This window comes from Gigantopelta aegis, chromosome 6 (assembly GCF_016097555.1).
Source record: "Gigantopelta aegis isolate Gae_Host chromosome 6, Gae_host_genome, whole genome shotgun sequence".
Lineage (NCBI taxonomy): Eukaryota > Metazoa > Mollusca > Gastropoda > Neomphalida > Peltospiridae > Gigantopelta > Gigantopelta aegis.
The window spans coordinates 84482717-84498094 of NC_054704.1; the positions used below are offsets into that span (position 1 = coordinate 84482717).

The following is a 15378-nucleotide window of genomic DNA, read 5'->3' on the forward strand; positions in this document are numbered from 1 at the left end:
TATTTTAATCACTGATCCCATGGCTAGTGGATTTTATAAAAATTATAGAAGCCCTGCTGTTACTTTAAAAGAACACTTCAGTCTACCTGTGGTCCTTTCTTTGGCTGTTCTTCATCGGATTCGGAATCAGAATCAATTCTCTGAAATCAGAACATTTTCATTATTTTTATGTAGCCACTGGTTACACATATAATAAAACATACAGCACCTAACAATACTACCTGCAGTCAGGACAATTCTACCTGCAGTCAGGACAATACTACCTACAGTCAGGACAATACTACCTACACTCAGGACAATACTACCTACAGTCAGGACCATTCTACCTACAGTCAGGACAATTCTACCTACACTCAGGACAATTCTACCTACAGTCAGGACCATTCTACCTGCAGTCAGGACAATACTACCTACAGTCAGGACAATTCTACCTACAGTCAGGACCATTCTACCTACACTCAGGACAATTCTACCTACAGTCAGGACAATTCTACCTACAGTCAGGACCATTCTACCTGCAGTCAGGACAATACTACCTACAGTCAGGACAATTCTACCTGCAGTCAGGACAATACTACCTAGTCAGGACAATTCTACCTGCAGACAGGACAATTCTACCTACAGTCAGGCAATTCTACCTACAGTCAGGACAATACTACCTACAGCCAGGACAATACTACCTGCAGACAGGACAATACTACCTACAGTCAGGACCATTCTACCTACAGTCAGGCAATTCTACCTACAGTCAGGACAATACTACCTGCAGTCAGAACAAGTCTACCTGCAGACAGAACAATACTACCTGCAGTCAGAACAATTCTATCTGCAGTCACTATTAAACAAGTGTATTCTAAGCTATAAAACAAAGCAATAAGTAATAAAGGTTCCAACTTTTATGATGCAATAAAATTGCACGTGACCTGCATTAAGTATTATACATTTTTGCAAAGCTATCAGTAAATGATTACTAGTATGCATCCTCACATTCACTCGTTTCTTTTTCACACTGTTGTTCACTTGGAATTCTTCCGATGAATCATCCGATATATACTTGAAGTCAAGATGGCCCGAGTTGATATAAAAACCTCCCAGTTTTGTGGTCATACATGCTGGAATCAGTTCATCATACTAAAAAAAAGATAGAAATGTATAACATTTTAACTACAATTGAATAACAATGATTACCATTACAAGTACATTCAAGTGCTACCAACCTCAAGTTACAACCAATCAGAGAGATAGCTGTAGTATGTTACAAATTGATAACGTACAGTCTAAAGTGACTGTGTTGGATTTTTCATCTTTTTGCTAAATTTTGCTAAAAAAAACATCCATTCAGGATTATAAATAGTTTTTATAATTATTTGGTGTGATATATATAGGAAAAAGGTGTGTTTTGTTTAATGACACCACCAGAACACATTAATTTATTAATCATTGGTTACTGGATATTTTTTTTACTCATAGCTAGCCCTAATCTGGTACATTTTTCCATTGGCAGCCATCAACTTTTTACATACACATATCATGACCTTTGATATACCAGTCATGGCGAGTGCTCTACTGACTGAGGATATATATAATATTAGTCTATTTTCATTTTTATTCTCAGCCGAGTTCTTTTCGAAACAGTCAACAAAGCTACGTACATGTATTTATAATACACTAATCAGAAACAACCTTTCGTCTCATACTCAAGTATATAAGAAAGAGCTATCCCATGAAAGATGGCCATCAAGATATTTCTTTCTCTACTCAATGAGTATAGTGTGTAGATCACAGCTTTATTACCCATATGGTTAAAAATCTCTTGGTACATATCAAAGGGATATGTCCCACTAGAACGCCAAGTAGGATGTAACATTTCGTGATGTCATCGATTGGTGCACTACAACCTTACAGGAACATCAACCAAACGAGTTGAGTGATATAAATTAACATCGAGTATGGATAATAAATAGGATATTAAACTTGCTACCATTTCGTATCATGTTTACGTCCCTCGTGAAATAATTTTCATTGTCACTCGTTAAAACTTGTGACAACTGAATATTATTTCACTCGATACGAAATGGAAGCTTGTTTAATAACCTATAATTCTCTCATCCTTAGGTATATAGAGAATAACTGGTTTCTTCTTAAGATATCAACATTATCCTGCAATGGTAAGAATGCCAAATACTGCGAGGATCTGTGGAGCGACATTCGCCATTCAACCTGAGCAAGATAAAGCTGATATGTTACAGCAGTAATCAGCTATTTTATTTATCCTGTATAGATTAACAGTTTTATTTTTTCAATCTTGCCGTTTCACAGAGTATTTATTAGATCCATATGTGTTGAATGCCTTTTTGCCTACAATATCTACACTGTATATACCAAATCAAAATAGCTCTTAAATAATAACAATTTATTTATTCTTTTTAAAGCAAAAATTATCTTCAAGACTGTTCTTAAAAATAAAAATCATCAACTGGAATTACATTGTGATTACATTATATATACAGGGGCCTAATTCAATAAACTCTCGCAAATTTGCAATCTCGCAATGCAATGCTAAAATACTTGCAAAGAGGATGCTTTGTTGTCTAGCAGAGCCTAAGAGACCTTTGTGAATTTTGCCTCTGAGCAACTGCAATCACTTTGCTAGGTCAACTACTCACACAGTGTGATTATATTATATATAAAAATACCAGAGCAACTGCAATCACTTTGCTAGGTCAACTACTCACACAGTGTGATTACATTATATATAAATATACCAGAACAACTGTAATCACTTTGCTAGGTCAACTACTCACAGTGTGATTACATTATATATAAATATACCAGAGCAACTGTAATCACTTTGCTAGGTAAACTACTCACAGTGTGATTATATTATATATAAAAATACCAGAGCAACTGTAATCACTTTGCTAGGTAAACTACTCACTGCTTCAGAGTTGTCGATGAAATGGTCAGTGTCATCGTACCCATCGCCTAAGTCAACAAGGTCACTCAGCCGGTCACAGCCTCCTTGTGTTTTCAATCTGGGGGCCTGCACAAATCAACAAATAAACATGAAAAATATGTCAGAAGTAGCCAGACTGATATGTAGTAACCCAGAGTTCAACAAATCTTTGAGGAAGTCGCTAACCCTCACAGAAGCTTTGGCTAGTGCCCTAAGTATTATGGTAATATGGTTGATATTTTCCACTAGCCCAAACCAAAACTTCACTAGCTGGGACAGAGTGCTAGTGGATTTATCAAACCCTGAGTAACCCAACAATTTATGACTTTCATTTCATTTCAACTTATTTTTATGCTTATATCCAATTAACGTTCAAGAACGCTGTCCTGGGCACATACACATCAGCTAATTGGGCTATCGATTCCTTCAGGACAGTTGGTTAGTTGTTAGTGAGAGAAAAGAGGGTGTAGCAGTCTTACACCTGTTCACTGAGTTGTTAAAACTCGCTCTGGGTGGGAGCCGGTACTGGGCTGTGAACCCTGTACCTACCAGCCTTACGTCTGATGGCTTAACCATGACACCTCGAGGCCGGTCATAATAAATAAAAATAAAAACACCCACTTTTGTAGTATGTTGGGTTCTACAGACCCAGGAATATTGTGATATAATAATATTTATTACATACATGTACCTATTCAATCTTACTATAGTGATAAAGACATTTTCAAACCATGTGATAACCAGAAGTCAGTTCACGTGAGTTTTACTTAGGTAACTGATTGTTCAGTTACGTGAATACAGTTATCGTAACCTATAAGTTAGGCCTACCTAATCCTAAAACACTTGAACTACGATTCTGTGCTACAATGGTGGTTCGAATGTATTTAAAAACAAACTGATTTTCTCTTTCATTACTGATATATGGTACTTTAAAGTTTAGAATGTAATAGTTCACCACGTAACCGATTGGCAGTTCTCGTGATTTTAAAGTTGCGTAACCGACACGCGAACAGAACAACGGTTCTCGTGAAATATTGTGCCTTGTGATAAATTTATTTTGTATCTGGACCAGAATTTTTAAATGGGGAATTCCCTTTTTATTTTTACTGCAGTTAGTGCCTTATTTACTGACTATGATTTACAAATTACGTCACATTGTATTTGTAACATTACACAAGGCTGCCACAGAGCATGATTCTTAACATTAAGCAAATCCATGAAAGGAATTTGATCATAGATTTAACAAAGTGATGTTATTACGTTAAACTAAAAACCGTTTTTGTAAAACATAAAAGAAGGTATGTAATAAATACAGAACTTCACGTATGTTGTTTTCGCTTCCTATTTATTGCACAAGTTTATTTTGCAAAAGAACATACCACTCGACCACTACGCGGATCTCATGGTACAATGTATATATTCTTGTGCAAAATAAACTTGTGTAATAAATAGGAAGCAAAAACAATGTATGTGAAGTTCTGTATATTTATAAAAAATGTATGGGGTTATCATGTTAAATACCAGTTTTACATCATTACAGAGTTCATACACTCTCTCATCAACCAAGTTCCACGACTTTTTAGACAGCATTTCCCTTAGGCTTTCCTTGAACTTTTTGAAAAAATTTAAGGATTTGTCTGCAATGACTGCAGGCCCCAGAGAATTTAAAATTAGGATAAACCAGTTACAGGTTTTTGCACAACCTGTTGTGACTATATTTAAATGATACCCTTAATTTAAAGTGACAATGAAAAATGTGTTACACAGAAGTAGACTTGTGAGAGCTACAGATCAGGATTGTTACTTGTCAAGCAACATATTAAGTATTAATATGGACAGGGTTTTATTTCTAAAATTTTACTTGACTTAAATTTGGCGAATTTTAGCGTCATTTTACAACAAAAAAATGGAATTTTCAGGTTCATTTTAAAAACTAGTAATACTACATATATACTTGTAATTTATTCATAGTGATATATTTATTTTGTGTTATGAAATGTTATGAGTGAGGGAAGGGCGTTTGTCAAGTGTTTTGTATCATTAAAAAATATATATCTTTATACAGTAAAAAGGAATTATTTACGTTCGGATTGGGAATTTTTTAGACCAAAATTGGCAATAAAAAATGACAGTGTTTTGTGAATGGTGGAGAATGATGTCGATTATCAGTCTAGAAACATAGCTGATAACACCCTGATGGTCATACTTGAATCACACCACAACTTTCCAGACCTAGAAAAGTACATTTTCAAATTACATGACTTTACAAACATAGAAAATAACATTTTGAAATTCCACGACTTTCATTTTGAAATTCCAGGATTTTCTAGGATTAAAAAACGACACCTTTTTAAAATTCCAGGACTTTCTAGACCTAGAAAACAGCAGTTGCAAATTCCAGGACATTCCAGGCCTAGAAAATTACCTTTTCAAATTCCAAGATTTGTATGACAAATATGACATTGACACTGTTACAGAATTTTTGACAAATTGTGGAATTATAGCCATCTTAAGTAAAATATGGCATCAGAGGTAGAAATTAAGAACTATTTTACTGGTCTGGAGGACTAGTAGCCTACAAAAGTTACTATAGTAGTGAAGAAAAATTGCTAGTCCTACTATTATGACATTCTTAGGAGATTAAACCTATGTGTATAATAGGTAGCTATTAAGGGACATTACTCTATGATTTTCTTAACCCTAACCCTAAACGTAACGCCTTGTTGACTGTGGTTGAACTGAATTCCATAGTGCCATACCCAAAAATTTCTTTCTGGCAGAAACACTGCTGATGTGTCGAACACTTTCTTGAGCACCCACGTGTTTCGAGCCAATGAAATTCAAACTGTAATTGTGTAGGTCTATGTGTAGGTCTATCTTGGTATCATGGTGGGTCACATCTGATCAGAAGTACTAGCCAGGGCGACTATCAATAGCATAATTTAAACTGAACTGGTGATTTCTACTTGCCTGGGGCGAAAGGACCAATGTTAGTTTCTATCCCCGGGCATTGACTGTCATACCATCAACTTAAACAATCTAGTAATGCAAAACATATGTTAAAACCCAAATATTCTTTTCTTTCGTTGTCCTGTATTTGTTTGTACACATGGCAAGTTTCCACAGATGCCACTATGTTTTTCATAATAGCAAAGAAAAGATATCACGAGCAATACATTAAATTTTATCTTTTCTAATATACACAGTACATGTATGTTTTTTAAACTCCTTTCATGCATCATCGTCTAGATCCTTTAATAATGCACAATATAAACATAACTACAGTTTTCTTCTTTTCAATGCATGTTGCAACATGTGATATGTGCACCTCTATAAATAAGTATTATTTGTAGCTTGTTAAGATGATATATAAGCTATGTTCACATATGATATATATTTATATGGATACATACAATGTAACATGTATATATATGATAATACAGATATGGCACAAATTGCTATTATTTGCAATGGAGATGTTTGCATATATATCTGGATAAGCATACACAGGGCTAAATCTGGGTAACCAAAACATGTTACCAAATTATCTAAAAAATTATATGCAAATCCTATAGCCATTTTGCAACAAAATATCAATTACAAATATTTTTTTTCACCAAATTAAAATAAAATTTGCCAATTGCTAAAATTTGCAACTGGCAGAGATACAGATAAGACATCCAGATATGGACATGATTACTTCAATTGTGTAATGTTGTGATTGAAAGGATGCCTGTATGCCAAACTGTATGCAGAAGTTGATAAAAATAGTGCTCCCACCAAAAGTTATTACACTGGAAAAGACCTGTTGCTATATATGTATTATTATATGTTTGAGTACATATATGTGAACCCTACATCCGATCCCATTTCCGTATATGCATATATATGCTGCCTAATCAGACCTGTATTTATGTAACATAAGTATTAAATTATTAAATAAGACCAAACGTACGTATTTCTCCTCGAATGCCTTCGCAATGGCTTCCAGCTTTTTTTGTTCAGCTGCGTCATGCTCACCAAATGGATCATCAGGATCGAGACTCACTTTCTCCGCCAACTTCTTCTACAGAAACAAAAATCAAGTGTGGTTTATAACCAGATATGTCCAAGATGGATCTATAGGTGTATCAGGGTGTATCGAGTGCCAGCTACAGATAACATTTTGTTCAATATCATGTCGCGATTCGCTACACAAGTTTTAGGTATCACTACACAATTTTAAAACATTAAACGTTAGTTGCTAACCAATTTTCAACTGACTAGAAATATCACTAATCAACATTTTGAAAACAAAATGTTCCCTGGATGATCACATGTTATTAAATGTCATGGATCCATCCAGCATTTTTCGGCAGACTGACTGATGGAATTTGGAAAATTATTGTGAGTAAATCATACTTATTTATTTCAGGCTACTGAATGATGACATACATCATTGTTACATTAATTTGTTAGAACAGACCTAATTAAATGCAGATAAATTGGGAATATGTAGAACAGAAATTGAGAATATTCATTGGAACTTTCTTTTGGAAGGGGCCCCATGTTCGGACCCAGAGAATGTCCAAAGCCAGGAATGAACATCTACAGTGTATCACAGCACTCTGAATAAGCTGTAGTCAGCGTAACTAATGTAGCTTTACATAGTATTTTTCTGTCATATTTAAAAAATGATAGACCCCACAAATGTTTAAAATTAAAAGAAAATAGGATATAGTGATTGAGAATCGAATGCAATCATGAGTCGGGACAACTTTGAAGCTGCATTTTGTAGTTTTACAATATCATAGGCAATAAACACTAAATAAATTCTAAAGATTAGCTATCTAGAAATTCTGTGATTTGTCACTGTAATCTTTTCATTTAACACTGCAAAGAAGCCTCCATAACAGTTTTGAATATGAAAATAAGATAATTTTTTTACAGTTTTATCTTTTTCCTGATAATAATCAACAAATTAGTTCAGTGGCCTAAAAGGAAAACATTTAACAATACCAAATATTTTGGATGAACATGCATTTATTTTAAAGATACATGTATTTATATCTAGTATCTAAATAGAACTCCTTTACCAACCCCTGCAATTAAGAACATGTCCAAGGCAAAAAGCATACCATTTAAAAACCTAATATATTCCAAAGCAAAAATGTGTCGTGGAAAACTAAAACCTCCACAGCGATCTCCACAGCATTGCCGACTGCCGTAGGCAATTACAGCAGTTTCTTTACTTCCGTTTGTAATCTATGCCACATTATTTATCTTAAATCTATGCCACATTATTTATCTTAAATCTATGCCACATTATTTATCTTAAATCAGACGGATCAAATATACAATTTGACTGTCACTCTCTGATTCAGTATCAAATATATTGTTTACAAACACCACCAACGTGACAACGTAAAATGAATGTCTACAATATACAACCATTATGCAGTTGATTATATTATCTATTTCTAACGATACTTTTGTGTGTATTTGTATGTCAAGTACCAAATTAATCCCAATATGATTAAAGGGACTGTCCCCAGTTTGCTTCCAGTGTAAGAGGTTTCCAATTAACCGAGCCATATTGGGGACAGAAATTACTTATCAAAGATATTTTCTTGTTTAGAATATCAGTGAGACCGTGTGTCTGTGTTTAAACAGGGTGTTTGTTGTCACCGTAATATGTTGTAGCCCAAACTGGATTTTACCTCCCAATAATTCACCAATCTTGAACGAAAACATACATACATGTGTATACATGCTATAAAGTAAAATAAAAAAACAAGTGCTGCAAACATTAACACACATTGGATATGGGCCATTTCATGGCATCTGGTCCATGGGTTTGCAAATTTCAAAATGATTTGTTAAACTAAGTTTTTATTATAGCTTAACATTAACACCCTTAAGCATATGAATGTATATATATACACATATATTGCCAATTTACTTACGTTTTATGGGTTTTAATGACAGATGTATTTGAAAAAAGAATTTTTGTAAGCCAGGAGATGACATTTATTTTTTGGTAGTATTTCATTACCATTATACCAAATTTAAAAATTAGGTATCAGGACATCATATCTATAATATACTGCATATGAAAATACTACTTTGCCACATTTCATATCATATTTAGTATATATTAAATTATTTTTCAAAATATATAATGTCACGTCCTGGCTGATTTGACATACACATGTATATAAAAGTTAGTTTTATTTAAAAACTATTTTTCAAAAATAAAAATCCTTTTTAATTCTCCTTCTCAATATTCCAAGTATAAATATAAGGTATAATGTAAAGTTTGTTTTGTTTAACGACACCACTAGATCAGATTGATATATTAATCATCGGCTATTGGATGTCAACCATTTGTTAATTCTGAATCTTAGTCAATAGAGGAAACCCGCTATGTAAAATTTTTCTTAATAAGTTAATGCAGCAAGGGATCTTTTATATCCATTTTTCCACAGACAGAAAACACATACTACGTACAGCCTTTGACCAGTTGTGATGCACTGGTTAAAATGAGAGAAAACCCAATAAGTTGAACGGATCCACTGAGGTGTTTCAATCCTGTGATGCAAGCACCTCAAGCCCACCCCAGAAGGTGTAATCAAGATGAAGAAGTTTGTTTTGTTTAACAACACCACTAGAGCACATTGATTAATCAATCATCGGCTATTGGATGTCAAACATTTGGTAATTCTGACTCGTAGTCATCGGAGGAAACCCGCTACATCTTTCCTAATGCAGCAAGGGATCTTTTATATGCACTTTTCCAGATAGGATAGCACATACCACGGCCTTTGATATACCAGTCGTGGTGCACTGGCTGGAACAAGAAATAGCCCAAATGGGGCCACCGACGAGGATTGATCCCACACTAACCATGCATCAAGTGAGCACTTTACCACTGGGCCTCCAAGAAGGTATAATGATGACTGGTTGTATTAAATATAATTTAAAAAATAAATAAAAAATATATATATATACACACACACACTGGCTTCTGTAAATTACGAGAATGATAGTTTCATTCACGTGTTGCTCGCACAAATCTAATTTTGTGTAATCTATTTTTTGTTTGTGTAAAATTTGGATCACTGTTTACTTAAATATAATGGGTCACACAAAAAGGAAATGGGTTACCTGGATTTATTTGTTTTTGTCCAATTCGGAGATTTAATTCAGCAAATGCCCCCTCCCCTCCACCTTTATCTTATGTTTATGTTCACTGATCTTGTTTATATTTAAAATTCAGAAAAAAATACCAGTATTATTAAAGAAACTGCCGCATTTGCAGCCTATGTAAGATGTTTCAACAGTCTTTTAAAAAATTAAAATTACAATGGAAATACATTTTCTTGTTTAGAATATTTACCAGTGTTTGCATATCAGGCCTCTGAGAATTAAAAGTTTGTGTGACCCATTTATCGGTTATGCACAAATGATGGGAGATATTCGGGGAAAATTAGCCGGCATAAAAGCTTTTCACCATGTATTTCCATCATTCTACTCATAATATTAATTGTAATTCATGTAAAACTGCTCCCAGTAAAAAAAAAGAAGAAAAAAAGCTTGTATGCATATGTATGTGAGAATAGGCCAGGGTTTCTGCCAGAGGGTAAAATGGGTATGGTGCCATACCCAAATTGTTTACAAATTTTATTTTTTAAAGTTGACCTTTTCACATTTATAATTAATGACTCTTTATCATTACTGTATGCTTTTCTTAAAGTAAACCTAACCTATTTTCTTGTTGGGGGGAGGCACCCCATACCCCTTGTCAACTGCAGTTGCATTCAGCACACACATTAACCGAGTGACATACCCAAAAATGTTTTTCTGGCAGAAACATTGTAGGCCTTGATGTCTCACACACTGTCTGACTTACAAGTGAATTTATTACCTATATATGATATCTATATAGGCAGAGAGAAGTCTGGAAAGAAAAATTATCTTTCCCTAGGAAAAGAAGGAAACATTTCTTCCCCAAGATGCATTTTGATGTCATAATCAGTTCTTCACTATAGGCTTTGATGTCACAACTGTTAGGCAACAACAAACAACCGTAACTGTTTTTTTATCCATTTAGTCGGGTTGTCAAACAAGATACAAAGATTATTATGTCTTGTTTATCAATATGTTTAGAACTACTAAATACACAGAGTTAATGGTAAAGCTCCAAACTGTTTGTTATAGCCAGGGTTTCTGCCAGAGGGTAAAATGGGTATGGCGCCATATCCAAATATTTTGGCAGATTTTATTTTTTTAGGTTAACTTTTTCGACAAAATTTATTACTCTCATCATTACTATATGATTTTCTTAACCCTAACCCTAATGTAACCCATCTTCTTTCTTAGGGAAGCCTCCAATACCCCCAGTTGACTGTGGTTGCATTCAATTCCATAGTGCCATACCCAAATATTTCTTTCTGGCAGAAAAACCGATAGCTGATCATGTTAGTGTGCAGCGCTTAATTAAGTGTAAAAATAGTTTCCATTGTGGCAGTCATGTCAACATCTAACTTACGCCACCAACGATACGTACATCATAGCTATGATGCAATACAGTCTCTTGTTCTCAACTTGCAAACTTGTTTTCAATATTGCAACAATAACAGTATCGTTTGAATATCTTCCATAAAATGATAAATATTAATAATGAGCAATAAACAGAATACCCAACTTGCTACTCAGCAATACAGTTTATCTTGCACTTGTGAATTGATGTAAATTCACTCATGCAAGATAAACATTATTACCTTGTTGCCCGTTGAGTATATTCTCCAATTAAGTGTCCAAATCACCATCAAATTTTGGAAATGTTACAATTTGCACCACATTTCTGTTAATAATGTGGTTTTATAAGAACAAAATATATATGCAAAATGGAACTACACTATTGTATAGTAAAAACGTGATACAGTGATTACACTGATAACACAAATTGTGTCCAGTAGGACTTTCCTTTGTCACTGTTCAGGACCGTAGCCAATATGTTTAGCGAGGGGGATTGAAATTTCATGTAGACGGAACTCATTCAACGCAAGGGGGGGGGGGGGGTATTTATATATATATATATATATATATATATATATAGAACTCCTTGCCAAACAATGTGATGACGCCGATTAAACTCGAGAATAATACATTAACGTTTGTTGAGAAATATATGTTAACAAGTTGCATCAAGTTGTGGTATGCATGTAAAATGGCCTGGTCACAGAGCCATGACAAAAAAACCCATGTTTTTCGGTCGTACCAATGTATTTATAATAAATGATACATGGCAAAAGTTGTAACAAATTTAAGGCTACTGGAACACATTGACTGCTAATCAGCGGTTATTCGATGGCAAACGCACAGTTATATCGACACTTGGCCACATGACTTCTCTTTCCAAATAATAGCAAGGGATCTCTATATGCACTTCCCACATCCCACAAACAGGATAGCTCACACGACGTCCTTTGATGGACCAGTTATGGAACACTGGTTGGGAAAGGAAATAATAAAACGGGTCCACTTAAGAGGATCGAACATTCAGCAAATGGAACTTCAGACAGACGTTCTTGCTATGTCCTGCTCCCTAACTTACATAAGATATATCATTTCATTGTATAAATAGAGTCTAGTTGCATTTTCCTCGGGTGTTGTTGGGCGAATAATGTTGCAAACTCGTTCACATCTATATCTTGGTCATAATGAATCGTTAAGAGTGCCAAATTAGAAAGGCGCTCCTGTCCCATAGAAGCTTGCATGTATGTATGTATGTAGTCACCGGATGGTGCTAAAGTATTAAAGCCGCACACCCTAGTTCCATCCAGCGAAAATAAATTATAATTTGGTTAATCTACAAACCTGTAACACACTTAGATCACGTTTTTATCAAATGGAGTGAAAAAGCAGGTTTTATATCGATAAATACCATGGGAATCCCCATGTCCCAATTGCTTGAAATAATTTTGAAAGTTAGTATTCTGATGTCACCGGTAGATGTCGCTTGAAGCACAACAATGCCTACGTCACGACAAATTTCACAGACTGGAGTGCGTTCCTTTCACCTCTCCTGGACATGTTCCAACTGTTCTGTCCTGGTTGTATCCCCTCTCCAGATATCGTAAGACTTAGCAAAATTATTGGTTTTAAGGGTTTGTAACGTTTTGTATTGAGACACTTACTTGTCTGAACTTTATTGTTACTGAAAATGTTCACGAACTGTGAAGAAAATCTCACAAATGAACAACAACAAATCGGATGTTGATTGCGCGAACCGTGCACGAGAAAACAAACCGAACCAAAATGATAACGGTCACGTGATATACCAACGTCTGTGACATTGAAATGGAAATATCCCCTCCAAAAATAGATTGGACCTCGCTTGCTTAACGTTTTTTTCTCGACAACACGTCTTGTGAAAAAATGCAGAAAATGCATTTCGTGGTTTTACAAACATCAGGATTACCAAAAAGCACTTCAGGAGAATGGAAATGTGTATTCTAAATAATAAAATGTAAGTAAAGTGCAATTTTAGGTATAATATCCGCCCGGTCCCCTCCATTATTATTTTTAGTTAGGGTTGAGGGTTGAGGGTTAGGGTTAGGGTTAGGGTTAGGGTTAGGGTTAGGGTTGGGATTATGGCTGGGGTTAGGGCTAGGGTTAGGGTTAGGGGAAGGGGGGACCGGGCGGATATTTTTCCCAATTTTATTTGTGAAAAATGGGGTTTAATAGCGAAAAACAACACCGTAATGGTTAACAAATAAACGTAACTAGGGTGTGTCCCTTTAATACATTGTTATTATTTAACCATACTGCTATAAATGATTTGGTGACTGAAGTGTCCGACGGGTGGCAAACCCGGCTACATTATCCCGGTCATTTGGACAAGGACTTTTATATATAAAATCCTTTTCTTTTTTTTTCATTTCAGCGGAACTCTCAATCCTGTTGAGGGCATTGTCCAATCCCCCCTTACCTATGGGCCTGCTGCCATGTATAAAGAAGATTATAAATACTTATAATAAATAGAGTTACGGTTAGGGACAATGCCAAAGGAACGTCCTTCCGGTTTGACTAACACAGTAACAAAAGTAAAATTGTTTGGGAAATAACAAACACACACACACACACACAATTAAAAGAATAATAATAAGAATAATTGTGTGCAGTTTAGAAAACAATTGGCTCAGAAATAAATATGCCTAACTTGTAGTAAATTCCATAGTATGAAAAAAAGGCGTTCCTTGTGGCAGTGTGGCAGTGTGGGAAGGACTACAAATGATATTTCTTGTTAGGGCCTAATTATCTTGGTCAATTATACAGCATGAAGTTGATGAACACCATATTTTAAAGAAGTACTTTCAAAAATAAGTAGATTGACGTCAAAACTACAAATAAATGACATCAGAACTTCACACAAGTCAAAATACCTTAATTTACCAAAATCCAACAATGCACGTGTGTGCGCGCACATACGGCGTATGCGCGCATGCATGACTAGCCAGTACGTGCAACGATAACCCGGCCGCCACACAACAATACACATGAACGCGCGCGCATCGAATCCTAAAAATCGCAAAACAAGGCCGAGTTCGCTAGACCACGCACTGATGAACTAAAGAGCCGCGCAAGCACGTGACCTTTAACCTTTCCCTGCCAGCTATGTCAATATTAAATCAATAAAATCAATAACGAATCACCACAATCACACATTCGTCCCCCGGTGCACCCCCTGCTTATCGATGCTGTCCAAATGCGCACAGAACCCTCTCTCCGCTGCACCTACTAATTGCAGTGAGTTGTTCTATAAATAGAACATAGCCTATTTTGTTGCAACCACAGCATATCGAAATACATTGACAATCGATCAACAATTGGCGATCTATATCGTAGTTTGACAATCAATATCAGAAAATTAACAATATGGAAATAATGGATCAGATTTTTTATTTTTTTTAATTCGTACATGCCGAAACAACTGACAACATTCACCCCCCGCTTTACAGCCTACTCATGACAACCGGGGAGCGAAGGCAACATTATCACACCTTCTTATGCTTCCGTCTGTAGGAACTAGGTTAATTGCATAACTAATAAACAATTGAAATGATAAAACTATTAAAAATAAAAATCCCATGAGTACCGAACACAATTTATGTGCTGACAAAAATCATTCAAAATACAAAAAGTACCAAATACGTATCAAAACACGAGTTGTTTTTCGATGCATGTTAAAAAGTTGTAGGCAAGGAACGAATAACAAGCACTTGCTAAATAAAGATCGACTTGGCAAGTTGTGCATGTTTGTCCTGGGGTCAGGCCGAACCATCCAACATGGCAGTCAGTAAAATACACAGTAGTGTGTATATCACGAGCACAGTAAAATAGCAGAATCATATGAAACGTTCCAGTATGGTTAAAAC

General features: G+C 35.2%; 1 protein-coding gene across 2 annotated transcripts in view; it reads right to left on the bottom strand.

Annotated features, from left to right (window-relative positions):
- Positions 1–15378, bottom strand: part of LOC121374538 (ubinuclein-1-like) — a 42183-nt gene that overhangs the window by 26141 nt on the left and 664 nt on the right. For both annotated transcript variants that reach the window (XM_041501643.1, XM_041501642.1), the window contains exons 2-5: positions 6912–7022; positions 2939–3043; positions 988–1131; positions 87–140 (exon numbers count right to left, since the gene is read on the bottom strand). In XM_041501643.1, coding sequence (XP_041357577.1) covers positions 87–140; positions 988–1131; positions 2939–3043; positions 6912–7022 — 414 coding nt within the window. The remainder of the gene's footprint in view (positions 1–86; positions 141–987; positions 1132–2938; positions 3044–6911; positions 7023–15378) is intronic.